General features: G+C 40.7%; 3 protein-coding genes and 1 long non-coding RNA gene across 5 annotated transcripts in view; 1 reads left to right on the top strand and 3 right to left on the bottom strand.

Moving 5' to 3' along the window:
• Nucleotides 1–7278: 7278 nt before the first annotated feature.
• Nucleotides 7279–10947, bottom strand: aar2 (AAR2 splicing factor). Its single transcript, XM_082517818.1, has 3 exons — nucleotides 9867–10947; nucleotides 9556–9785; nucleotides 7279–8342 (listed from the first exon to the last, which is right to left on the bottom strand). Exons 1-3 carry the CDS (start codon nucleotides 10627–10629, stop codon nucleotides 8175–8177), a joined length of 1161 nt encoding a protein of 386 aa, XP_082373944.1. The 5' UTR covers nucleotides 10630–10947; the 3' UTR covers nucleotides 7279–8174.
• Nucleotides 10948–11689: 742 nt separating this feature from the next.
• On the bottom strand, nucleotides 11690–14092 carry LOC309697552 (uncharacterized protein). Its single transcript, XM_082519534.1, has 5 exons — nucleotides 13970–14092; nucleotides 13584–13718; nucleotides 13233–13289; nucleotides 12904–13044; nucleotides 11690–12800 (listed from the first exon to the last, which is right to left on the bottom strand). The coding sequence occupies exons 1-5, from the start codon at nucleotides 13970–13972 to the stop codon at nucleotides 12672–12674; spliced, it is 465 nt and encodes a 154-aa protein (XP_082375660.1). The 5' UTR covers nucleotides 13973–14092; the 3' UTR covers nucleotides 11690–12671.
• On the top strand, nucleotides 13713–18669 carry LOC309697554. The gene is made up of 2 exons (XR_014273852.1): nucleotides 13713–13935; nucleotides 14089–18669. It is a non-coding gene; the product is annotated as an uncharacterized lncRNA (long non-coding RNA).
• prpf6 (PRP6 pre-mRNA processing factor 6 homolog) overlaps nucleotides 18190–25423 on the bottom strand; it is a 25705-nt gene continuing 18471 nt past the window's right edge. For both annotated transcript variants that reach the window (XM_082519525.1, XM_082519524.1), the window contains exons 12-21: nucleotides 22978–23100; nucleotides 22753–22874; nucleotides 22447–22585; nucleotides 22193–22312; nucleotides 21187–21363; nucleotides 20895–21028; nucleotides 20508–20599; nucleotides 19787–19901; nucleotides 19516–19642; nucleotides 18190–19041 (exon numbers count right to left, since the gene is read on the bottom strand). In XM_082519525.1, the coding sequence (XP_082375651.1) occupies nucleotides 18889–19041; nucleotides 19516–19642; nucleotides 19787–19901; nucleotides 20508–20599; nucleotides 20895–21028; nucleotides 21187–21363; nucleotides 22193–22312; nucleotides 22447–22585; nucleotides 22753–22874; nucleotides 22978–23100 (1302 nt within the window). In that variant the 3' untranslated portion in view covers nucleotides 18190–18888. The remainder of the gene's footprint in view (nucleotides 19042–19515; nucleotides 19643–19786; nucleotides 19902–20507; nucleotides 20600–20894; nucleotides 21029–21186; nucleotides 21364–22192; nucleotides 22313–22446; nucleotides 22586–22752; nucleotides 22875–22977; nucleotides 23101–25423) is intronic.

The following is a 25423-nucleotide window of genomic DNA, read 5'->3' as shown; positions in this document are numbered from 1 at the left end:
GTAGGAAATAGTGGGAAGGGTAAAAAGTACATAAAGGAGACAGGAAGATCATGATTTACTGTTGTATTAAAGAGATGTGGGAATAAAACAGGGGAGGCTGGGATTTTTCTGTGGCTTTTTAAATGCTGCCTGTGTCACAAAATAAATCGTGCACATTTAAAATGAGCTAAAGCACAATTAATAAAGGAGCATATGTGCAGTTGTAGTCAGAAGTTCACATACTCATCATCATGGCAGTTTGGGGCTTTGAACTGTTCTTTTTCCAGGGTGGAATAACTGTACAGCATAGACTGCTCAGCCTTGGATTGTCAGAACATGCAATAGCGTGGTTCTCAAATTATCTGAATAATAGAACCCAGTGCATTAAACTTGAAGGTCTTTGTTCTAAATTTGTTGCTGTCCACAAAGGGGGTGCCACAGGGCTCAGTTTTGGGTCCCCTTCTGTTCCTTTTATATATCAATGACTTGGGTCAAAATGTCTCAGACACAAATTTGCATTTTTATGCTGACGACACAGTTATTTACTGTTATGGATCATCTCTTGCTCAGGCCATTGAAACCCTACAGAAAGCCTTTGTTGCTTTCCAGCATTCACTTATTCAGCTAAAATTAGTTCTCAATGCTGACAAGACTAAGCTAATGTTGTTTTCTAAGTCAAAGAAGGTCCTGGAGCCTATTCCAGTGGTGTCCACCCTTGAAGGAAATGTCATAGAGATAGTTCATGAATATAAATACCTTGGTGTCTGGATTGATGACTCCTTCACCTTTAAACCACATATAGAGAGACTTGTAAAGAAACTGAGACTTAAACTTCGTTTTTTCTTCCGTAATAAACAGTGCTTTTCTTTTGCAGTAAAAAAACGTCTTGTCACTGCAACCTTTTTATCTGTGTTAGATTATGGTGACATTCTGTATATGAACGCTTCTTCTTCATGTCTTCTAATGTTGGACACGATGTATCATGCTTCCTTGAGGTTTATTACCAACTGTAGATATCTGACCCATCACTGTGACTTGTACTTAAGAGTAAAATGGCCTTCTTTGGCCATTAGAAGACAGGGGCATTGGTACACTTTTATTTACAAAGCTATGCTTGGATTGCTGCCTCCTTATATTTGTACTTTGCTCACAAGGACAAATTGTGGTTCTTACTCCTTGCGTTCAAATGATCAGCTGCTGCTGTCTGTTCCTCTTGTCCGCACAGAGCTGGGTAAGAAAGCCTTTGTCCACTCTGCGCCTTTTTCGTGGAATCTGTTACAGAAAGACTGGAAACTGACTGAACTGTTGTCTTTAAATGTTTTTAAAACTAAACTCAAAGGCCTACAGACTGCCTCAATAATGTGCAATTGTTTTGTGTAATTTTAACTTTGTTTGTTCGTATGTATTTGTTTTGAAATGTGCTGCCTCTTGGCCAGGACTCCCTTGAAAAAGAGGTTTTTGATCTCAACGGGACATTCCTGGTTAAACAAAGGTTAAATAAAAAAAAATAGATCTTTAATAAATTTTTAAAAAAAGAATTGGGTACAAAGGTTTGAATTAATTCTGGATTTTTTTCTAATCCAGACAAGGTCAAAAGTACAGTCATAGGCTCAAATATATATCTATATATCTATATATCTATATATCTATATATAGGGGGTTCAGGCCTATGCAGAACAGCAGTGGGGACAGAGCATCTCCTTGGTAGATTCCGCACTTGATGGTGACTTGTGCTATGGGCTTGGAGTTGGCCTCTAGTGTTGTCCGCCACATCCCCATTGAGTTCCTGATGAAGGCTCTTAGGGTCCTGTTGATCTTATATAGTTCTAGGCATTCCAGGATCCAGCTGTGGGGCATTGAGTCATAGGCCTTCTTGTAATCAATCCAGGCAGTGCACAGGTTGATCAGTCTGGTCTTGCAGTCTCGGCTGACTGCTTGGTCTGCCAGTAGCTGGTGTTTTGCACCTTTGGTATTCTTGCCCATCCCTTTCTGTGCCCACCCATGTGCCTGACAGGAGCTTCCACGTGGTGCTGAGGCAGGTTATTGGTCGGTAGTTGGAGGGGACCGGTCCCTTCTGGGGGTCCTTGAGGATCAGGACTGTCCGGCCTTCGGTTAGCCATTCCGGGTGTCTCTCGTCAACTAGCAGCTGGTTCATTTGTGCTGCCAGACGGTCGTGGAGTGTAGTCTGCTTCTTCAGCCAGTAGGCGTGAACCATGTCAGGGCCTGGTGCTGTCCAACTCTTCATACTGGAGACCCTTTCTTGGATATCTGCCACTGTGATGGTGGGGACCCTGTTCGGGGAGGTTGCTGTGGTCTGCCCTCAGATCCACTAGCCACTGAGCATTGCCGTTATGGGTTGCATCCTTCTCCCATATGCTCTTCCAGTATTGTTCCGTCTCCAGCCTTGGTGGTGGTGTTCTCATATTGTTCACCTGCCACTGAGAGTACACCTTGGCTGGTTCCGTGGAGAACAGCTGGTTTATTCTCCTGCCTTCTATCTCTCTGGTGTACCTCCTCAAGCGGCTGGCCAAGGCTGTGAGTCGTTTCCAAGGCCTCAGGTATGGACAGCTTCCTGTACTTCTTAGGCACCTTCCTCATCGCGCCTTTCTGCAACTCCAATAGTTGGCTAACCTCCCTCCATGCTACCTTGATCTTAGCCTCTAGCCTCCTTCTCCATGGAGGGTACTGCCCCTTGTGTTGTTATACATATCCTCTATTTGAGCCTTTATACATGGAATATAGAGAGCCTCTATGCCTCTATGTATACTTTTGACCCTGTGTGGATTAAAGAAAATCCCAAATAAATTCAAATTTGTGGATCCAATTCTCATCAAGAGAAAAGTTCAAAGTGACATTCATGCCCATGATGAGTGGTTGTAAACTTCTGACCACAACAGTATCTACAAGACTTTTGTTTCATAAGAAAACAAACAAACAATCAAAAATAACTAGCAGAGGTTAATCCAAAGCAATGTAAATAAGTACAAATCAAACAGGAAATGAAATGTTGGAAGCAACACAGTGTTTGCTTGTGTGTAAATGGTAAATGGCCTGTATTTGTATAGCGCTTTACTAGTCCCTAAGAACCCCAAAGCGCTTTACACGTCCAGTCATCCACCCATTCACACACACATACACACTGGTGATGGCAAGTTACATTGTGCGTAAAGAATAAAAAAGGGAATTTTAAAAGTTTAACAAAATAGCAATGAATAAAGCAGGACTGACAGGAAAGCTATGAGTAAAGAAAGTTTTCATTCACTTCAGAGACCAATCTCAAAGGTCCAGTCTGCTTATGTGTTTGCCTCCATGCTGCAGCCTTTTGGGGGAGTTCTCTCTTGAGTGTTTGGCTACCAGGAGGGGTCTGCTATCACCTCAGAGCCCCCTAACAGAAAGTGAGCAGCTGGAAGAGTGTGTGCATCTATGTGTATTTGGGGTGCAGGGGTATTCAAATCCTTTTTGCTGTGAGGATGTCGGCCAGAGTTCGTGCCATGGCCAAAGACAACACGAGCTCACTAAAAATGGAAGTCAGATTCAGTCATCTGAAGAGCAGGTGGGGTAGAGTGAAAGATAGCTGATGGACTGTGAACGGGGGATAGGAACCAGAAAGGTCTTGGTTTGTTTAACCCGCGTTTGATTCTCAATGATCATCTGATGTTTATTTAAGCTCTCAGGGATGACATACAGCACAGGTGTAGACACTTTTATAAGCTCTGTGACAAAACTGAAACATGTAAGTGAAGGTGATCTAGGCCTCTGTTGTCCTGGAGCATCTCTATGTGTTCATCACGGCCGGTGCTTTTTTCACCTCAACACATTTAGTTGCTTAGTCTGTGAAATTTATTGGCCAGCTGCTGTGTGCTTATGCTGTACTTGATCAGAAAGACACACAGATGACTGCCGACTAGGTCTCAAAGGTCTGTCTTCTTTTTAACTCCTGCCTTTAATCGCTTCACCAGATCACTATAGCAGAACATATTGTTCATAGACTCACTCTCTCTCCCCTGATGTGTATGAAATTTCCAGGAGAGATTTTTTTTAACCTCGTTCATCCTTTCTTTTAACACCCCTACCACTCCGCCGTCAATAAGTCTGGGTTCAAAATGTGCACGCACCCAGACCGCACACTCATATATGCACCCTGGGAAAATGTACACGTGCCTGAATCACATTTGGGTCATGCGAGTCAGACATGTGAATTCCCACTAGCACTGCAGCAGAGAGGGATTATTGCAGTGCCTGGTCATCAGCATATACTTCCCAATTTAGTAAATGCCAAACATCAAGACAACAACAAAAAAATGAGAAAAAGTAGCTTCTGAAAACTGATGTGTGTATGAACAGGGAATAAAATCCATTCCACAGATGCACACACCATCAAACTTTTTCTGACACCAGTTTTGGTTTATGAGAGCAGGTCATTTTGCCTTCATCTGGAATATTTGCTTGCATTTTTATATCAGCAAAACCAGGTTTGATGCAGAGCAAACACCCGTTCCACTTCTGGATCTATATGTATCCTTACATATAACTTTGGGACGCAAACAATGACTGAAATCTTACTTTTTAACTAGTTTTTATCCAGATTATGCCTTCTGCTATAGCTCAGAATAGTCCTGGAAACATGCAGACATAACTGTGTGTACACACAGGGAGGGAGAACAAAGGAAATCATACATGAAATTAAAAATAAATAAGAAAATCATTTGCCATTTAGCAGCAAATCTGTGGATCCTGATATTTTTTATATTTCCTAGTTAATCTCTGACTTTACACCACAGGGATGGCAAAACGTAACTGTTTATCCCAAATGAATTAAGAGTTAGTAATTTAGCAGTTCAGTACGCGCATGATCAAACACCTGATTTGTTTAATCCACAATGAATTCATCACATCCAGCCCACCGACTGTCAAGACGTCGCACACACTAAGCGCTATCCATCTTTCTGTCTTGAAAAGAGAAAGGCGAGTGGGCGAGTGACTGAAAAAGAAACAGAGGGGCCTGTGTTTACACTGGCAGAGTGAGCGGCCTGTGAGCCCCATGGAAATGGCCAGCTCACATCTGATGGCGAGAAAGCTCCACCATGACTGACAGGGCCTGGCTTTTGAAGCTCTGCACAGTCAGTGCAGTCTGTTTCTCTATGTGCCTCGCTCCCCCGGGGTGGCCACACCAAACAAAACAAATAAGAGAGATTAGAAGGAAAATGGTTGCCATACCAGGGAACACAGAAGGAGAGCCTTCACTGAGGGTGAAGGGGTGCATGTGGCACGGAAAAACTGGACCCTCAGTGAGTTGTCCGCTGAATTCCTATACACTGTAATTCCAGCACTAATAGAGGGGCTGGAATGCCAAGGACATCCCAGTGGAGTCATTTCTGCAACTGTCTTCATCAACAATGTACAGTATTTCATCTCCGGAGAGGAAAATGCATTTACCAATCACTGGCATACATTTTCCTTCCATGTTGTGCTGATAAGTTTCCGCCATGCTCTCCAAGCCATACTCGCCATTTAATTGCATTTAAAAAGGAAAATAACAACCAGCACAGGGCCCCAGTGGTCTCACAGCGGACCACAAACACGAACTGATCTTCTTTAAAGGGTTGCGTAAATCTTCAAAGGGGAGTTTTCAGTGTAAAGCCCACTATTACCATCACTTTCACAATACCAGCTGTCTTCCTGGAAGAGAATGGATTTCTTGTATTGCCATTTAGATTTCCAGCAACGGGCTCGGACTCTATTGATTCCCATAATTGCATTAGATGACTTTTGTCCTTTTCAAAACAGCTTTATAGCTATAGATTGGTTCATGGAGCCAGGGCATGTCAAATAAAAGAGGTCCAGCTGAAGAGAAAAGGATTCAAGAAGTGCAAGAGCAAGATTAACGGGTGAACAGATCAATGAACCAACAGGAGAGCACAGTCTGTGATATCCACCGTTGTAATTGAAAGGATGGAGCTGAAAGGTATGGGTAAACTGTATAGGAGTTGTAACTGCATATGTATACAATTACATTCCTCCTTTGGTGTTTTTCCACACCGCTCTAGATAATCTTATATAGATATTTGAAGATAAGTGTTAAGAGTGATGGTGGAAGAAGAAAAGGTCGATTAACAAAAAAAGCTCTTATCCCAGTCATCCATGTCATCATGATAGCAGCACCTTTTATCTTCTCTTTACTCTTCTTTAAGTGAAAAAAAACTTATCAAAGCTACTAAATTGTTGGTTGAGTGTGGAGTGAGTGCATATGAGAGCATGAGGGTGGGAATGGATGTTTGTATCTGTGTGTGCCTGTATGTCTGTGTCTATATGTCAGGTTGGGTGTCAGGCGCCACCTCTCTGGGGACATCTCAGGCCCTCCAAGGTATGGAGGCCTATCTCCCCCTACCACCACTTCCCCTGCCAGTGGCGGTCCCCCTCGGACATCGGTGCGTTGGTGGTTCTTTGTGTCCGGGGGTGGGCGTCCAGGTACACACCGGCTCACTCCTTGGCGGCCGCTTGTCGGGGCCTGGAGCCTGGGGCTCGCTCGGGCCACTTCGGAGGTGGGGTGCCCCCGGCCTCTCAGCCTGGGGCTCGGTCACTCAGGCGCGGCTGGCTGCCGGCGGAGCTCACGGGCGCGTCACTGCAACTCCCCCTGGCTTCTGCTCCGCGGCTGCTGGGTGAGCCCTCATCTGGGACTCTCCTCAGCTCTTTCTGGGACAGTGCTTGTTTTCTTTTTTCTTTCTCAGCAGGTGACCCAGGTGATTGATATATGCATTTTTTATTTCTTTTTTTTTTCCTGCTCATTCTGTTGGTTTTTGTCTTTTGCCCTTCTCCCCCGTCCCTCTTCTCAGCTGTTTCTCTTTCCCTCTTTCTTTCTCTCCTTATTTCCCCCAGTCAAGTCTGTCCCGTATTCAGTAAGTGAAAATAAAATAAACAATAAAAGGTGAATCAAATGGACCATTACGGCAAGGCTGGGATGGTCAATTTGGTAAAGTAAATCCGTTGGGCATCTTTCTTTGCCTTTAGACAACAATTCTGATGGCAAAAGAGCCAAACGGGACAGGCAAAAAAAAAAAAAAAAAAGCTACTAAATTGTATGAAATTCTTCTTACAAGTCCTTCCCACCAAAAACAGCAGCTTTTATCGATTGTGGAACTGACAATCTGCAAATATGGTGTTATAGAGCAGCTTTAAAGCTGTAAATAAGCCTATGTGCGCCATCTAGTGGAGGAGAAAGAGAAAAGACATGGCAGCAAGTATTGAAAGCTTCATTAATGATAAACAACAGTGACAGAAACCACCAGACACAGGTGGATATTTTGTTTCAGAAGTGCTGTTTTTATTAAATTGATTACAGTAAAGAAATATAATAAAAACAAAATTTAACAAAGCAGTACTTTAACAAGAAAATCATTACTTTATGAGTTCCAACCCTTTCAGAAAACCTGGTAAATCTTGTGAGTATGCTTTTTCCCACAGGTGTAGTGCAGCTCACACACGATCATTTCAATGCACTCTGCAAAAGAACTAATAGAGCTACACAAACTAACATTATGAGGATTCCTTGTAACTAGGAGAAAGACAATGATGGTAGCAAACAGCTGGAAGCAGTCGCAGTGACCAACAACACGCTCAGCCTCTGAATGACTGAATAGGTTCTGTCTGCAATCACTCTCAGACAGACTGGAGAAAGTATGCTGTCTAATTTATGAACACAAACAGATTCAACACAACACAATCTTTCTGAGTCAGTCTCTGCTGAACCAGACTTCACTGCATCTCTCTGCAACTGTTTGCCAGCTGCTAATTTAAATGTGAGGCTGCCGAATGCTTATGTGACTCTGCAGCTGAATCATCGTCCTGCAGCAGCTGTGTCACCATTCGTGTAGAAATGTCTGAAATTATGCTTCAAAACTATCAGGTCCTAGCTGGACTCTGAATGTAAGTACATAATGTGAATTTCAGTGTATTGCCATTTTATCACCATCACCAAATCCACTTTAAAGATAGCAGTTGTCTGCAAGTGATCACAGACTTGGTCGCCATCTTCAAAGCAACTATTTGAAAGCCAATGAGATCAGTCAGTTGCAAAAATGTTTGGTCGTGCCGTCGTCTCCACCCACTGTTTTCCCTAGTGTGACTGTAGCATAAGATACTTTGTGGATCTCCTTCTGTGTTCCTTTTTCTCGGTGAGGAGAGTCCATTGAGTAGTTTCAGTCGACTGTCACACCTTCAGGCAGCTCCACCACAACAGGTTCACAGTCGTCCAAGTCTGAATCGAAATCCCATCTGAACTTCTTGGTCAGGTGGGCTTTGAATTTCTCTGCTCTCTTACGCAGGTTGGCATCTACACCAGGCCCAATGGCAAACTGGAAAAAATCCTGTGAAGAACAATTAATCAAACAATTTTATAAACTGGTAACTGTAAATGTGATCTGTAAAAATTCAGGTGATGCTTTGATACTGTGGTCCATTTTCTGTTTGCAAGCATTTCTGTGTGTCGTGGAGATCATTCAGGATTATGAACGTATGTTGTACGGATCGAATTATAAACTGTCCTCAGATACCAGCCATAAAAAAATAGTGTTGTGAAAGGTATTCAACACACTGGCAATTTAAACATCCCTTTCTCGTTGCATACGAATTATTATCTTTATAATTTATTTTTTTACATTTAACCAGAAGAGCATGCAAAGTGTGGAGCAAGCCCAGGTTTAATCCCCGCTGGGGTTTAAGTAGTACAAATGCAGGGTTCAACATAACCAACAGGCCAATGGCCCAAGGCCAGCAGAAAACTCTACTGGGAAAGTTGATAGCCCAGCTGCTGACCCATTTGGACCAGTGACGGTGTTTCCACTGACCGATTTACCCCTGAACAGAGCTGACCGAAATGATCGACTGTTTTTAGCTGCTTTGACTTCCATTTTATTTATTCCACTACATTTATTTTAAACCTTTATTTACAGCTTTTTTCCTAATAATCTTCTTCTTTTAGCTGCGTCATTTAGGGGTCACCACAGTGGATAATCTGCCTCCATCTCCGCCTATCCCTAGCATCCTTCTCTGTCACACAAACTCTCTGCATATCTTCCTTCACTACATCCATGAATCTCCATATTCAGCTTCTTTTGTACAATCTGGCCACTATCCCTCCTCTGCATATGTCCAAACCATCTCAGCCTTCCCTCTCCAAACTCTCAAACCTGAGCTGTCCCTCTGATGTACTCAATTCTAATTCTGTCCACAGATCACAATGTAGTCTGAATACAGCTTGAATCTACTAATAAAAAATTATATGTTCCTATAGTATAATCTTGAAATTAAACTGTCATTTTTGTGGGCCAATAAAGTCACACAAGGAGCAAGTAAAAGGCTGATCTTCTGGCTTGTTGGTTGAAAAGTGTGATACTGGTTAATGGACCCTAAATTACTTAAGATTAGTTTGCAAGAACACATTTTTTTAACTTTTTAATATCACAACATCTTAGTTCACATCTAAAATCAATTTTGCACCAGTGAGATGAATATATATTATTTAGTTAGATATAAAGGAGCATCAAGTGACAAACACTATAGTCTGATTTGTGCATGTACCTGCAGCGTGGAGGTAAGGAAGTTGTTTTGAGATACAATGTCAACAAAAAAATCAGGAGGTATTTCTCCAAGCTGGTGGTAGAGCACGGCGATGAGCCCCAGGTAGAGGTCCTTGCGCTTCAGAATGGACTCCTCTGAGCGGCACAGCAGAGCGAGGAGGCACTTCCAGTGCTCGAAGCCCTCGTACACATTTCCAAAGAGAAAACACACAAAGGCAAACTGCAGCTCACCTGAGAGAGGGGCTAAATGTCAGTACTTTTTCTTGCATAATGAATCAAGAGTAACCCATTTTTAACAAATGTGATACATACCCAGCACGTTAAGAGCCTCCTGCATGTGGTTCTTCTCCAGCACCGTCTCCAGAGCGTAGCTCAGGTCCATGCTGCACTTGGTGATCTCAGCCGGCGTAGCCCCGGGAGGGTAGGTCTTCTTAGGGATGACAGAGAAGCGCAACTCCGTACCCTCCCTTTGTTTCATCTTGGGGAGCCTGTCAAGCCCCTCTTTCATGCTCTGACAGGCCGTGTCATTCCTCGGCTGCTCCGCCCTGTCTTTGGTGTGTGTGAACTGAAGCTCGGGAATCACGTCACTGAATGCACATACTCGACCTGAGAGAGGCTGCAAGTTTTTGGCCATTTCCTCACTGATACGGTCAGTGAGGGACACCCACTTCCTCATCACCTCATAGGGATAGGGGCCCAGGTAAGGATCCAGCTCGCGCAAGCTGGCACGAATCCGACTCAACTCCTCTTCATTCTTGGAGGCTGAGAAGTCCAGATCTTCTTCCTTGGCGTCCCAGTTGGCCAGTATGATCTCTCTGGGTTTGAGAGAGAGGAAGAGGCCTGTCTTCGGGCCAATTTGTCCTCCATAGCCTGACGAGCAGTAGTGGAGGAAGTGCAGACCAGGGGGGATCATTTTAACACCCCGGAAACGAGGACCCACTTGCCAACTCTTGCAGTCGATTCCGAGCTCTGTACCCTGAGGAACACCCAGCAGCACGAGGGTAGCTCCCTCCTCGAAAAGCCTCAGGGCAACATCTGGATCCATGTCCACACTACCACTGCTGCTGCTGGCCATGTCTTTTAAGGGGTACTTAACGTGAATCTACTAACGAATTAACTAACTAAACTCTGCTCTCACCTGTTAAATGCAGATCACTCAAACGGATTTCCTCAAAAGGTCAGAGAGCCGCTGCTGCTTTGACGCTAATACTTTCAATTGATGCGATTCTCGATGACTGAAAACATGGCAAAAAAAATTTTTAAGCTACACTGTGTTAGTAACTTCGGTGTAATAGCCTTTCTCACAGCCACACTTCATACATCCAGCTGTTGACGTTTCGAGTCGTTCGTATGGTGGAAGTTGTGCCACAAATTTCTTGCTCCGGACGGAAACAGTACCATGAAACACATTTGTGTCCGTCTACTTTTAATTTAAATACATTAATTAATAAATTTAAAATGTTATAAATCGTTTATGTATAATAGAATAATTATATAGATGTATTATATGATTTGTGTATGTGTATAGTTATTGTATATTATCTATATTTGCACTTCGTCTTTTGCTTGCTGCCTGTAGGTGTCGCCAGAGATCTCACCCTATGCATCGTCCTCTGTCTCACCAAACCTTGGCATGCTCCCCTTCGCTACATCCACGAATCTCTGTGGTCTTGCTCTTTTCTTCCTCTTCATTCTTGTATCCGCGCATGTCCATCTCAGCCTTGTCTTTCTAATTTTGCCTCCAATCCACTCAACGTAAGCTGGCCCTCCAGTAGACTCATTTCTAATCTTGTCCATCCTTGTCACCACAAATGAAAATCGTAACATTTTCAACTCTGCCACCTCCACCTCCTATATTTTTGTCTGCCTTCATTACCTCTGCTCCTTGCATCCTCACCTTTACCCCCTCTCAGTCACACACATGTCTTGCTTCTTCTGACTTTCATTCCTCTTCAGTGCACACCTCCACCTCTCCAGGCTCTCATCCCCCTTCTCACTACTCTCACTACAGATCACAATGTCGTTTACAAACATCACAGAGACTCCTGCCTGACCTCATCTATCAGCTTGTCCATCACAACTGCAAACTACAAAGTGGCTAAGAGCAGATCACTAATAAATAAATAGCAGATTGGTTGGGGTTTTTTTGCTACACTTTATTTAAAATATAATGATTTAGCCAGCATGTATTAATATCTGCTTTATTCACATTTAGCTTTTTCTTGTGACCTCTTTATGGAAGCTTTTTTCCGTCACTCAGAAAAAAAAAAGTAGTTAGAAGCTAAGTTAGAACTTTTTTCACAAAACGTCAAGTTACTGACTAAATGTTTTAAAATTGAGTGATTTGTCATGAGTAGAAAATTTCAAGACATCACCTGAAAATTTTGACTAACAAAAAAAAATTAAATTAAAATAAAAAAAATCTTGATTGACAGAAACAAGCTTCTATATGTTTCCATTCTTTACAATAAAGACATTGTGCAATATTTATTGAATGACATTTTGTAACACTAACATTCATTCCTTAATCAAAATAATGAAAAAAAGGATGGTTATATAATATCTTGCAACAAAAGTCTATAGCTGATACACCTATAGCACCCCTAATAATAATAATTAATTAATTAATATCATTATTACAATAACTGCATAGGCTCACTTCAGAATAGTATAAATCAAACATGTACAAATTTTATTATGTGGCATATACTCAACTATATAACCGACATAAGAACATTTTTGGGTATGATGACATGTGGTTTGCAAACACAAAACATAAGAGTTTGTACAACAGGAGAAACTTTTAAAATGGTCTAAAAGTATCTGAACGCGTCGATCTTTAGCTTATCTTTGCTTACTATATAAAGCTATTCCATAAAATGTAGCAATGCTGACATGCAGATGCTGGTGTAGCTTTTAATACACAAGACACTGAGAACTTGACAACAGTAAACATTCATGACTTTGCTTTTGAAAAATAGCTGTCTAAACACAGTCACTGATTGGTCACATGTAATATTCGCTATCTGTAGCAAGGAACACTGTGTAAATTCACCTTATGTCTTCATGAGAAAGTAGCACAGGCCTATAGGAACCAGGGAGATACAGTTCCTACTTTTAAAGCACAGAGACACTTTGAAGTTTTTGCCAGCAAGTGATCAGTGCCTTGATAACTCGGATTAACCTCATCCTTTTTCTCTTCTTTCCTCGTATTTTCTGGACAGCTGAACAAGAGGTTTTATTTCCCTGAAAAAAATGGAAAAAGAAAATAGCACAAGAGCGGTTTGGCTTGTTTTCTCACTGTGCGGTGGTGCTGGGGGCTCAGAAGAACACATTAAAGTCATCTTACCAAATACTGGGGACGGCAGTTTTGCACAATTAGCTGCTCCATGCTCTCAACTGGCTTCTCCAGGTCAGATTGATTTTTGCCACTCCCCTGACACCGCATCTGCTGTGTCATACCATAGATGGAAACCAGGATGCGACGTGCCTGCCATGAGATAACAGCCCAAACGTGTAGAAAATTAAAAAGGTGGAATAGTCCATCTAGCATGTCAGTCAAAGGTTGAAAACTTCTTCTGTATTTACCCAAACGTAAATGTACAACATGTGCCACGCAGGTTGTCATTTTTACCCTGTCCATGGTGCTGAAAGTGCATATAATGTAGTGCCACTTACCTTTCCTGAGGGACAAGGGTCTCTCTCTTTAAATTTATTCGCTGAAACAGTCAGATTCTGCAAAAGAAAAAGCCCAGTGTTGAGTTATTTAAGACATTTATTTGGCTTGTGATGCAAAAGAGAGAGGGGAGAAAGAGCTTTACTTGAAGAGCAAACACTGGAGGGCAGCCTAGCACATGTTATTAACTCACAAGCTTTATCACAGCTGTAACTGATTGCAGTGAACTTGCATTTAATGGTAGTTTAGTTAGTGGGGATGTCTGCCAATACAATACTTAAAACACAATCATTTTTAAATATCTACCACAGTTAATTAATCCCACAGTCTTATGATAAACTTTGCAATCATACCAGATTCTGTAGTTCAACGGAGATGACTTCTCTGTAGGAGCCCAGTATTTCTTTATAGTTACATCTACTTTTCCCACAGGAGTAGGCCAACAAGACAGCCACCAGGACACTACGGAGCAGAGTTCCAGTCAGACACTATGAAAAGAGAGCAGTGTTACAACTCTTCACACGCAACCAAGGAAAACAGGCCACGAATCATCGCTCAATTTGGCTCCCGCTGAGGCGCACAGTGCGTTAAAAGCATCTGTCAGGTTCCAGCTGTCTGCGCCACCTGACATCTCGACCAAAGTCGAAATAACCACATTAATATACGTCGGTGTGCACGCTTCATCAGCAGCAGCTCATTTACTGCGTAAGTACGCACCAGATGTTCAAACTGCGCTTACCATTTATCATGTTTTTCTGCAGGATCTTCAGACGAGCAAACCCATCTCTAGTCGTGACCGTCTTCGCTCATGGTGAGCTCCAAACTTTCACTTTTTTTTTTTCTTTGGCTCCCCTTCAGTACTTTTGCACTACCTGTGGCGGAGACGTTAATACGGCGACGGGTAGACTTCCGATGTGGCGCTCCGTGGCTTCCAACATTACCAAACTGACTGCTCCTATTTCCTTCCCCGTCGTGGATTGCTGACGCCGGGCTTAGGATTTCACCAAACTCCAGTCCGATCAAGTCAAGGACAACTTCTGCAATCAATCATTTGCCTCCATCCTTTCGGTTTCGTTGGAAAGACACGACGCGGCATTTATCCAAAGCGCCGATTTAAACTTTTTAAAAGCTTGTTGTGATAGCAAAAGAAAAAAAAGGCAGCCTACAACATAAAAAATGGAATGAAATACCAGAGAGAGCAGTCAAAACTATGACCCTGCATGGGAACTGCTCGGGAGGATGAATGTCACTCTTAGAGTGAAAGTGTGGGAAATCACATCTCACAAACAAACTGTGCAGTCAGAGTTTGAGTTGACATTTAACTTACAGCACAAGAAAAAAAAAAGTCTTAGAAACCAACTTGTTTGGGAGAAACAGTGAATTCTGCAATAAACTTTGTCTGTTTATTGGATGCCTGCAAAGTATTTTTAAACACATTTCAGAAAAGATATGTAGAAAGGACAAAAATCATGGCTACATGATATAATCCTTGAGAAAGAGTTTATATACACTGTCATGTGTTTCTAAACAGATATAGCCAAATCTGGAGAAGACACAAAACATATAATTCCACAAAAATGTAAAGTGTTTAACAAACACAGCTACAGATAAAAACACCTTAATGTGTTCAGTTCAAACATTCTGTAAATGTGAAACTGCCCTTTTTAGATAGTTCTTGTATAAAATGCCTGAAATATGCATTTATTTCACAATTGTAACAACCACATAGACTGAACTCAGAACAATAAATCAAAACAATAAAGCATAATTTTTGATTTAATAGTACATTTTTACCACCTTCAATGTGAGCTATAAATATAATTCGTTAACAGAATTCTCATGTGTGCCAAATCCAGCTGACAGTGTGCTGGTTTGCTGTGAGATGACTTGAAATGGCTGGTCACAGGCAGCTAAAGAATGATGAACAGATCAAGCATCGTGAAAGCAAAATAAGTGCTTGTCAACACACCAGAGAACACATTTTCTCATTTAAAGATTTCACAAAAACAAATTCAAGTGTTACAGAGTAGGGCTGGGTATCGTCACTGATTTCTAGAATAGATTCGATTCGATTCGGATTCACAGGGTCCTGAATCGATTCGATCCACGATTCGATTCAATTCGATTCGAATCTGGGAAATTTTGCCTCAGACAGTCAGAAATGTTATAATTCAGATCAGTACATTTACATATTTTTGTATCTATAAAAAGGAAGCTGACACTTTCCAGACTTTATCAAAGGTGTGAGCATCACAGCAGATGCCTTTGTGTCAAAGTAGCTGAAGATAAAACACAGAAAAACATGAAGGAGGTTTTCCTGGCCTGGGATTTTGTACAAATATTCTGCAGTACATCAAAAACGAAAGAAAACCATTAATCAACATATGAACATTATCTCTGAAGTTACAGTGGTTTTATTAGAGACACAGCGTTTTGCATTTTGTATAATTTTAAAAAGTTTAAATTTGTTCAGAAGCCTATTGAATGGCAGAAATTAGGTTTTCTTTTCGGAAGTAAGTAAAAGGAAAAAAAAAACAGTGGCCGACAGCCTGTAAACAACGGTAGACTTGTGCGTAACAAGCAAGCGAATAATGCAGAAAACAGATTTCGTGAATAGACGGGAAACTGTTCTTGAAGTACACTGAGAAAGAGAGAGAGAGAGCTGTGCATGAAGTGTGATTTTATTGTGGTGGAAGCAAAACAGAAAAAGTCAGAGGGAGTCCATGACGATGTTTTTGTGAAGCGTAGTTGGGATCTTCTTTTGCTGCTGGTTTGGTCAATATTGTTTGGAGAGAGATAAAACTAACAGCTTTAGAATCAGCGCAAAAAGGGCGTAAACACAAAGCGCGGACCCGCGGATCAGAATCAGCGAGCTGTCGGCTTTCAGCCCAGACCGTGTCCGTGCTGTCGGGTGAGAAAGGCGACATCTCACTGATTCTGATCCGCGGGTCCGCGCTTTGTGTTTACGTCTTTTTGCAGAAGCCGTGTACCTGCTCTCATTTACTGTTTTAAATGTTTGGTGGTTGTCAAAATTTTGTGACGTTTCACCTGAGATTCTTGAATTTTGGGCAAAATACATTTATATAAAAAAATCGATTCAGGATTTTAATGAATCGATATCACGTTATCCAAGCCAGAATCGATTTTAATCGATAAATCGATTATTAAAACCCACCCCTATTACAGAGTGAATATGGACGTTAAGTACAGACTCTCAGCTTTGAGTTAAACAAAAATATTGCATGAACTGTTGAAAAATCACAACCATCTTTCACAGTCACTTATTTTCAGCAGCTAGAATGTAATTTAATAAATTAATGTGGAATGAGTTTCCTACTTTGTGGTGTTTAGCCCAACATTTAAGTTTTTCATGACTCTTTCTGTCTTGTGTCATCACAACACTAGTGATTAGTGAAACTGGAAAGCATGTGTGTCTGTGCATCATACTGTTTCCAGTCCATTTTTTTATTAGATGCTGTATGCTTGATTTATGAGCCAATGGATGGCTGTGCCAAATTTTTTTTGTCCCGTCATGCCGGTAAAGGTTGATGTCAGTTTTATTTGTTTAAAGAATGGTGTTTCCAAACTGCTCTGGCAAAGTCTTTCCTTTTACTTTCAGGTATGGTTTGAACCTTGTCGTTAACCCTCTGTATCCTTATAATTAGAGCCCGACTGACTTAGTTTTATGCCAGTCTATTGGTACCTGCATTTGTAACAGCTCATAAATGACATAGAAGAGAGAAACGCCCTTCAACCACGTTGTGGGTGTTGATATTGCATAAGTTGTCCACCAGAGGGCACTCTGCAACTTCCCTATTCGCAACCCACCAAACGCAACAAGCAGCTGATCCGTGCAGCTTCAGGTAGGGGATAAAAAAAAAGTACCGTACACGTAACAAATGTTTATGTTTATTTTATGTCTTCTTTAAAAAAAAGAAAAAGATATCGACAAATATATCGCAATATCATATTTTTAAAATAACAAATATCAGTATCGTCCTAAATATCAGTCAGGCTCCATTTACAATGGAAAGGATCCCAGGATCATCCACCGGTGTTGTCATCCATGGAAATGTGGACTTTGTTATGTTGCAAAGTGCCTTGGTTTGTTTTTTTTCCTGTCTAAATGATTTGGCCTCTCTAATGCACTCGCTATCACGCTGAAGGAGCTGTTTTTTCTTGTTTTGCAGCTGATATTTGGTCTGTTACACTTGTACTTAAGAGCTCTTTTGATGGCACGTTGTGGTTCACAGCTGCTTTCCAAACACGTCACTTGGAAACATCTCACAACCTTTTACCGCATTAACTTGTGAAGAAAAAAAAATAGAAGCAGCTCACAAAACAAAATAATAAATAAAAACAGAACACTGTAAAAACACTGGACCAGCTCTAACTCATCAGTGGTATTGGACACCCCTTGAATTAAAGCTTATAAGTCTGTCCTTTAAGTCCATATTGATTATATAACTGTAGCTTTTGTTACATTTTCAGTAATAAAAAACTGCCATCTTCCTACTTGTACACAGAGCTGAATGTTACCCAACTCCAACTCCACAAAGCTATTATAGCCTGCCCTGTTTATCTTTTGTTGCCCTTCTTCTGCCTAACAAGCAGAATACCAACACTGACCAATGGGAGTGCAGACTGTGATATTTGATCGATATCGGTAAAGTTAGTCAGGTTGTTAGCTGAACTAGGCAGACCTTTGGAAGAATTCTGTGGTAATATATTAAAATTTAGATGATGCTGAATGATCCAACACGGCAGAACTATAAAATAACAGCAGGGATTATTGGATAAAAAAGATGGGAGACACTCTGCATGACTCTAAACCAAAGAGAAGAGAACGGCAGATTTACTATGACATAATCATTTATTTAATAAACCTGAAAGTAACCTTTTATACTCAGTAATATTCTAAAAAGGTGGATTTAAAAATGAATGAATGAATCACTAGAATGGGTGTTTTTCTCTTTAATTATTCAATGCACATGCGACAGCTGCTTACTAGATGATTCATCGGTTGCATCTTCACAGCAGAGTTGCAAAGGGAAAACAATGTATTATTTGCCAGAAGGCGTGTGGGACCTGAAGCAAAACAAAATTCAATGTTTTAACAAAACAAAACAAAACACACCACCTCTGATCTTCAACATCAAGCAGAGCATGACTCAGGAGGTTTAAATAATAACAGAAAAATGCTGTGAAATCCGAGAGGACACCTAAGGGTACTCTTCTAGCACTTTTAGGAGAGTATAAGACAAGGATTTTAACAAAGAAGCCAAATCACAACGATAGCTGAGGCCACACCTTGAAACCCCATACACACAGACAGATCAAAAACGTATCCACAAAAATCTCACATCGCAGCCAAAGATCTCCTTACTGCATATCAGGATGAAGAGGGTAACCATCAGTCACTTTGATTTTTTATTTTTATTTTTAAAAAACATCCACAGATTCCGTCACTTTGACGTCAAATCATTACTTTCTCCTGACACATACAACAACAAAAAAATGTAAGGGCGTGTGTAAATACTTTAAATCTGCCAGAGATGGGCAAGTCCTGTTACAGAATAAGCATGTCAATAGCTGCTCACTTCTATACTGGTGACTGCCAGAGTCCTCCAGGTGTTTTCAGTCCAAATTTCCCCACTCTCAGAATGTGTTCTTGATCTTGCTGGCTACCTGTGCTAAGATCTCTCCTGTCTTCTTCTGCCAGTTTAGTACATGTTTGGACTCGGCACACCACAGCTCTCCATGACGGGGCTCCGCATTCTCACAGCGTTTTCGCACCTCTTCCTGCTGCTCCTGAAGCATACAGAGCAGTAATGTTATACAATCACAGCACAACACATGGACCGGCCACACAAACAAGTGACTACCAACTTTGTGAAGAAAGGAAAAAAAAGCAAGAATGTATACCATAAATCATGCAGCTGGAAAAACTAATTACATGTTTATCATGTATGATTTCACATGTTTTACTGCACATTTTAACGACTGAACATAAATCTGAAATTTTTAAGTTTATAGCAGCTGACATATCCACTTCATACAATAACACTAAGTAATAACAAACAATTGATTCACAACCAACGCCTGGAGTAAAACTGGACCAATGCAATCAATACTGAGGAAAACTCACACAGCTACATGAAGAACTAGAAAACTCCACACAGAAAGCCCCCAGCCAGGCAGCAGGTTTGAATCAAACTTCAAATGATTTAATCAACTTATTAATGCATGAACAAAATAGCACAAGTCTAGACACCAGATCCTTACCTCTGTGCCATGCTGCAGCTCAAACTTGTAGAAGAAAGCCCAAGCATCCCCCAGATCTGGCTCAATCTTTACGGTCCTGAGGAACCACTCTCTAGACTTGGTGATCTTACGCTCACTCCAGAACAACCTGACATATGCAGAACATCTCAAAATGTTTCATACAGAAAGGTCTGCTGAATGTAAAACACCAACAAAATACACATTTTTATATTGTAGGTTATCACAAAAAGTAATAGCTATTACTAAAGGGAGTGAAAAGTTCAAGTCATACTTGGCTACAGCGAGCAAGACGTGTGGATCATGTTCACACTTCTTCAAAGCATCCACACTCTTTGTCTTCCTCTGGGGCCTGGCCTCCAAAAACACTGCCTCAGCCCACAGGATACCTTTGAAGGAAGAAAATAAAAGGAGATTGAAATTTGTGCATTAAAGTCCAATAGTGCCAGTGCAATGAACGAAAGTTAAGTCTGCATAAACGTGAAGGGCACAGAGGAAAACAAACCATCTAAAGCAGGGATCACAAACTAAATACCCAGGGGCCAGATTCGGCCCGCCAAAGACTCCAATCTGGCACAGCCTACTTCAAAACGATTTTATGTGGTACACGGCGCTCGAAAATCTGTCAAATGTTTTAGCAAGACTTTGCTAAGCTACGAACCTGTACCGCTTGATGGATTGTCTGAGTATTATGGCTATCGTAGGCAGGAGCCTCGCAGAGTGATACGTACTGTGCTTCAACATAATATTGCCGTATTGTGTGTGTTTAACCTCTTTTAAGTTTTGTGGATATTATACATGGTTATGCTGAGGATATGTCGGCCAATTTCCACTGGAAATGCCTTTTGGTTAAACTGTCAAATTTTTATATAACTTTAATCCACATAAAAAACAGTTGCTTGTTTAACTGAAAATACATTGATGTTGGGTTTTTTGCACTAATACAGGTTCAGAAAAACAAAGCTTTTCCATCTATAGCAGCATTTTATACACACCTGAATTTGGGCACTCCTGCAGGGCTTTGGCCATCAGCGTATTGGCAATGTTCTTCAGTCCAGCCCTGTACTCCAATCTGACTGACTCCAGCCTGATTAATAAGATCATATGTACTTTTAGATGCCTTTATTTCAGAATTTATGGCAATAAATGGTGTTGGTGTTATATATGTTCTTGATGTACCAGTTTCGGTTGATGTGGTTTTGCAAAAGCAAATTAAGCCTGCTTCTAGTTTGGAGGCACAAATATAATGTTTTCCAGCTGTAACTTTTTACAGGTTTTCATGGATAGGAGAGAAAAAAAACCTGCATATGCTAAAATACACTGCTGCGCAGGTGACCTTTTCCAAACTCTTCCTAGTTCCTTGTTGTCGTGTATTTTCTTACCACAGCTCAGCGGTCTGGGGATTCTTGAGCCGCGCCTTCTCGAGGATTGCTCTGGCTCTGGTCAGCTGTCCCACTCTCTCTTCCAAATGTGACAGCAACAACCACAGTGGCACAGAGTGGGGACACTTCTTTAACTGTACCAATGAAAATAAAAATCCTTAACCCTTACTCTGGTTTTTAATGATACACTCATTTTCATCAAAAAATAAAACACTTCCTTCCTTTGCATTTGTGGTCAATCCAATACTACCGGTAAAACAAACCCACGCCCCAAACATAACCCCATCCTCACCCCTTGGTTATAGGCCTCTCTAGCTTTATCCATATTTTCACATTGCTCCTCGATTTGGCCTCGCATCATCCAAAGCTTAGGGAAGTCCTCGTAGTGCTTCAGGGCCTCGGTGCACAACTCCTGGGCAGCTTCTATGTTTCCCAACACCCACTCCAATTTCACTGACTTCATAAACACCTGTAGAGATTACAAATACAAATGAGACCTATGAAGTTTTATATTTGCAAATGCATTGTAATACACCTGAAACAGAATAATGTAAAACAAGGAAAATGCTTATACTGAACCCCAGTACTTGCAAGTCTATACATCAGTTTTATCAAATGCCAACTTGCTAAGTTTTTGCCTAAATGCTTAAGTGGTTAACACTAAAACTTTGTGTTATCTGATAGGACAAGCAGTACAGCAAACATTAAGGCAGATTCTCTTACTCACATCTGTCAGCATACAACAAAGATAAAGGGGAGTGTTGCCAGGTCACTTGACAGAGTGGTGGTTTAAAAGCTTGGCTGACACATCTGTCAGCCTATGTGGTACTGAACGGCATAATCTGTGGAAAACCTGCAAGCCTGAACCTGACAGTGTTCCCAGAAACAACCTCAAGGAAATTGCACCATTATGTAGAGAGCAGTGGTTTCAAAACAGAAAAATAAACTAACACTTGAATCACTCATCCAAAATGTGTCAGAGTTCAAAAATTAATAACACTACATGAAAAACACAATGTAGTACAGTTCATAAAAGGCCAGTCAAAGTGAAAGGACAGGATTGATTCAATGCAAACGCAGTCATACTCAGTGCAAGTGACATGAGATAACCTGAACAACTTGATTTCATTAATCTTCTTATAAAAATATTCAGTTTCCTTTAATAGCTTTTTAGGCAATTCTATAATTCAACCAAGTATTAAAAGCTCAAACAGAAAACCAAGTATTAACTTTTATCCTTTCTACGAAGTAACCTTTACAATAGTTCCCTACTCTGAAATTCACACAGATACACTTACCCTGGCTGTTGGTGCACTGCTGCGGGCCTTGGCTAGCAGTCGACGGGCTCTTTCATACTCATTATTCTCCGACTCCAGTTTGACAGCAGCAAGCCAGATCTCTTCACTGTTTGGGTTAGCCTATGAAAACAGACAGAGGAGGACAGAGGGAGAGGAGAAGCAGAAGACACAGGATAACAGAGTTAGACATAGGTATACATAGATTACTCTAATATTTGACATGCTGTATCGAGAAGTGAATGCTTTTTAATTACCTGGAAGGCCAGAGCAAGGATGCTTCTGGCTGCTGGCACATCCTCAGCAAGCCACTTGGACTTGGCACCCATTAGCCACAATACCTCTGCTTTGGGGCAGTGAGCCACAGCCCTCTGAAGTAAAGCCTCCAAGGACTCTCTGAGAAATTAAATGTGCCATGAAAGAATAATGGATGCGGCGGCGACGACGAAGCAGCAGGTCATAAAGCACAGGAGCAAAAAAGAATAAATAAGTATAGTGATGCGAAACAGCAACTGTCACCTTCTGACTGCTAATGTTTGCATTTGGAAATTAAAGATTGTCACCTGGTGCCATGGTTCTTCTCAAAGTAGGCAGCTCTAAGCCAGACACTTTTTTTACTTGGGAATACTTGGAGAGCATGGGCATAGATGGCCCTGGCACACTCCAGCGCCCCATGGGCCACACACTGAGGCACAAACACACAACCATCTCATTGTTAAATTTAACTACAACAGCAAGTATGTAAAAAACTTATTTTAAAAACCCCAAACTAATCTCTCTATACTTACACTCTCGGCATCTTCCATCCAGGTGTGTTTGCGGTCCTCCTCCTCAATTCCAATCCCTATGACAGCCCTTATCACAGCCTGGCAGGTAGCCACACTACTTGCTTTGTCACACTCCTCTGCGTCCTGCAGGGTATGAACAAGCATTTAGAAGGATAGACACTTTGGTAGAAGAAGAAGAAGGGTGCAAAAATTACTGGATGAACTGCTGGTATCAATTCTAGGTAAGCCATTCAAATGAAATGATAAAGTGATTAACACAAAAATAATTCTAATATTAATTAGAAAGAAATTTTAAAACTGACATCAGAACACCTGCAGATTTATAAAATAATAATAATATTAAAGCTGACAGACATTAATAAGCAAATATTTGCGGTGACAAGAAAAAAATACCACTGGCAAAAAAAAGAAAAAAGAAACAAATAAAACAACTATGCAAAAGAGGAATTTCAGTTAAAGCCAATTACTGCAAAACAGCTGTGTACTGCACTAAAGAAAACATTAGACACAGTGGTGTGTTGTTTTGCATCCAGATGAAACATTACTGGCATCTCTTTGAGGATCTTGTGTGAGTTGTTTGCTGTTCTCACAAACCATTCATTTAACATGTCCCACACTTGGCAAGTGGATTGCTGGGGAGCCAAGGAAGAGTAGGGTTGACTTCAAAGTTGTTTGGATAAGTGTTCCGCATATTCTGGCTAAAAGCCGTTTTCTCTTCACAACAGTGAGACAGGTAATGTGTAAACAGGCAATTCTCTGGAGCCTTTAGGGGACTCTAGTCATGTAAATGTAAAATAAATCAGTAGTTTGTCTTTGCAAGGTTTTAATTTGCTCTTGCAGACTTACAAACTTAACTCCACAGCAAAGTCTCTAAAAGAGTAAGTCCAACAACAACCAATGAACAATTCGCAATAACAAGTTCGTATGAAATCTCCCAAAACAGATCCTCGCTTCAAGTTTAAGTGCAGCAGGCTGTTCAGCGTGAATCTTTGGGCCTTTTCAGAAACAGGATACGTCACATTATTGGCTTCCTCACTTAGTTAACCCTTTAAGACCTACCATAGAACCAAGTCCGCCAGAGCTTATATTATATTTTTACATGCTGTAGAGCCATTTTTGGGAGCATTTCAAGTTGATATACATCAATACAACCATTATAGCTCAAATTTAAATAATATGTCTGCATTAAGTGCATAGTAATAACATAATTTGCAAAAAAGTGCAATAAACTACAAAAAAATTTAAAATCGTTTTTGTTTTTTTAACATATATTTCTAGTTAGAGAAATTTAAGAGGCTTACCCCTCAAAACTGCAAATACAAAAAAGTTGCACAAAATAGTTTCCCACCACAGGAAATTTATTTTAAAAGTGTCTTCATAGTTTTATTTTTGAAATACACCAATTTTTATATACTGCAGGAAAAATGAAAATAAATATTATAATGCAAATTTGCAAAAAAAAAAAAAAAACAGCATATGCATCAAAATAAACTATTTCCAGCAGTGCAATACGAGTCCTAAGCATCCCAGAAACGACACAGAAAGTCATAAAGTCAAACATAACTTTTAAAAACACCAGTATAGGCTCATAAGGCCCTGATGGTAAAAAAAAACTACATTTCCGCAAAATGACGTCACTTCCAGTTTCGGGCAGGTCATGGCGGACATGCGATAGTTCGCGCTGTTGGATATAGGAAGTGTTACAAATAGCTAGAGCTGGGCGATATAAGATTTTTTCATATCACGATGTTTTTTTCATTTCAGGCGATAACGATATCTATCACGATATAAGCCAAATAACTATATTTGTAAGATTTAAATGTGCCGTTGCTCACAAGTAAAATGTGAAATAATCAGCAGCTTGTTTTTATTTAAATATTTATTTCCCATAATAAGTTCAACAGGGTAGATGTACTTAAGGAACATGAGACTTTTTCAGATAAATAAAGGCAAATATTGCAAACTACACAAAAGGCAGCCGCTAAAGCGTTTAAGTTTCAAAATAGAACAAATGAAACAGACTAAATTGTCAATTCCACTTAGAAACAAAATATTAATTCTAAAAATAAATCTTAGTTTGTTTTACAGAAGAACAGACAAAACTGACTAACTTTTGTCAATATCAAATAAACTGAGAACTAAAAGGAAATTCTCAATCTCTTCTTGTTGTATAGCTTAGCTTTTCAAACAGTTTTAACAGTTACTTTAGTCTGACAAAAGCCGAATGACGAATTAGTGCTTCCAGTCAGAGACTGAGGCTACGTCCACACGTACACGGGTATTTTTGAAAACGGAGATTTTCCGTTTTCGTTTTAAAAAATAATCCACACATAATCCACACACTGTCCACACATAAAGGCAGAAATGAAGGAAAACGCTGCTATGAACATGCCGAAGCAGCAGGTGGCGCTAGATTCCTAACCGTGCAGAAATGTTGGCCAATCAG

The sequence above is a fragment of the Aulonocara stuartgranti genome, assembly GCF_965226115.1.
Source record: "Aulonocara stuartgranti genome assembly, chromosome: 20".
NCBI lineage: Eukaryota > Metazoa > Chordata > Actinopteri > Cichliformes > Cichlidae > Aulonocara > Aulonocara stuartgranti.
Note: the sequence above shows the minus strand (reverse complement) of the source record. Positions and strands in the feature narration are given on the sequence as shown.

What these genes read in the sequence shown, in the direction of transcription:
- aar2 (XM_082517818.1), bottom strand. Translation starts at nt 10,629, where the DNA reads ATGGCCAGCAGCAGCAGTGGTAGTGTGGACATGGATCCAGATGTTGCC. An exon ending in GGAGGCTCTTAACGTGCTGG is followed by an intron (nt 9,786 to 9,866) that starts GTATGTATCACA and finishes CCCCTCTCTCAG; the next exon opens with GTGAGCTGCAGTTTGCCTTT. An exon ending in TCCTTACCTCCACGCTGCAG is followed by an intron (nt 8,343 to 9,555) that starts GTACATGCACAA and finishes TGTTCTTCACAG; the next exon opens with GATTTTTTCCAGTTTGCCAT.
- LOC309697552 (XM_082519534.1), bottom strand. An exon ending in CCGTTGAACTACAGAATCTG is followed by an intron (nt 13,290 to 13,583) that starts GTATGATTGCAA and finishes TTTCTTTTGCAG; the next exon opens with AATCTGACTGTTTCAGCGAA. An exon ending in ACTGCCGTCCCCAGTATTTG is followed by an intron (nt 12,801 to 12,903) that starts GTAAGATGACTT and finishes CATTTTTTTCAG; the next exon opens with GGAAATAAAACCTCTTGTTC.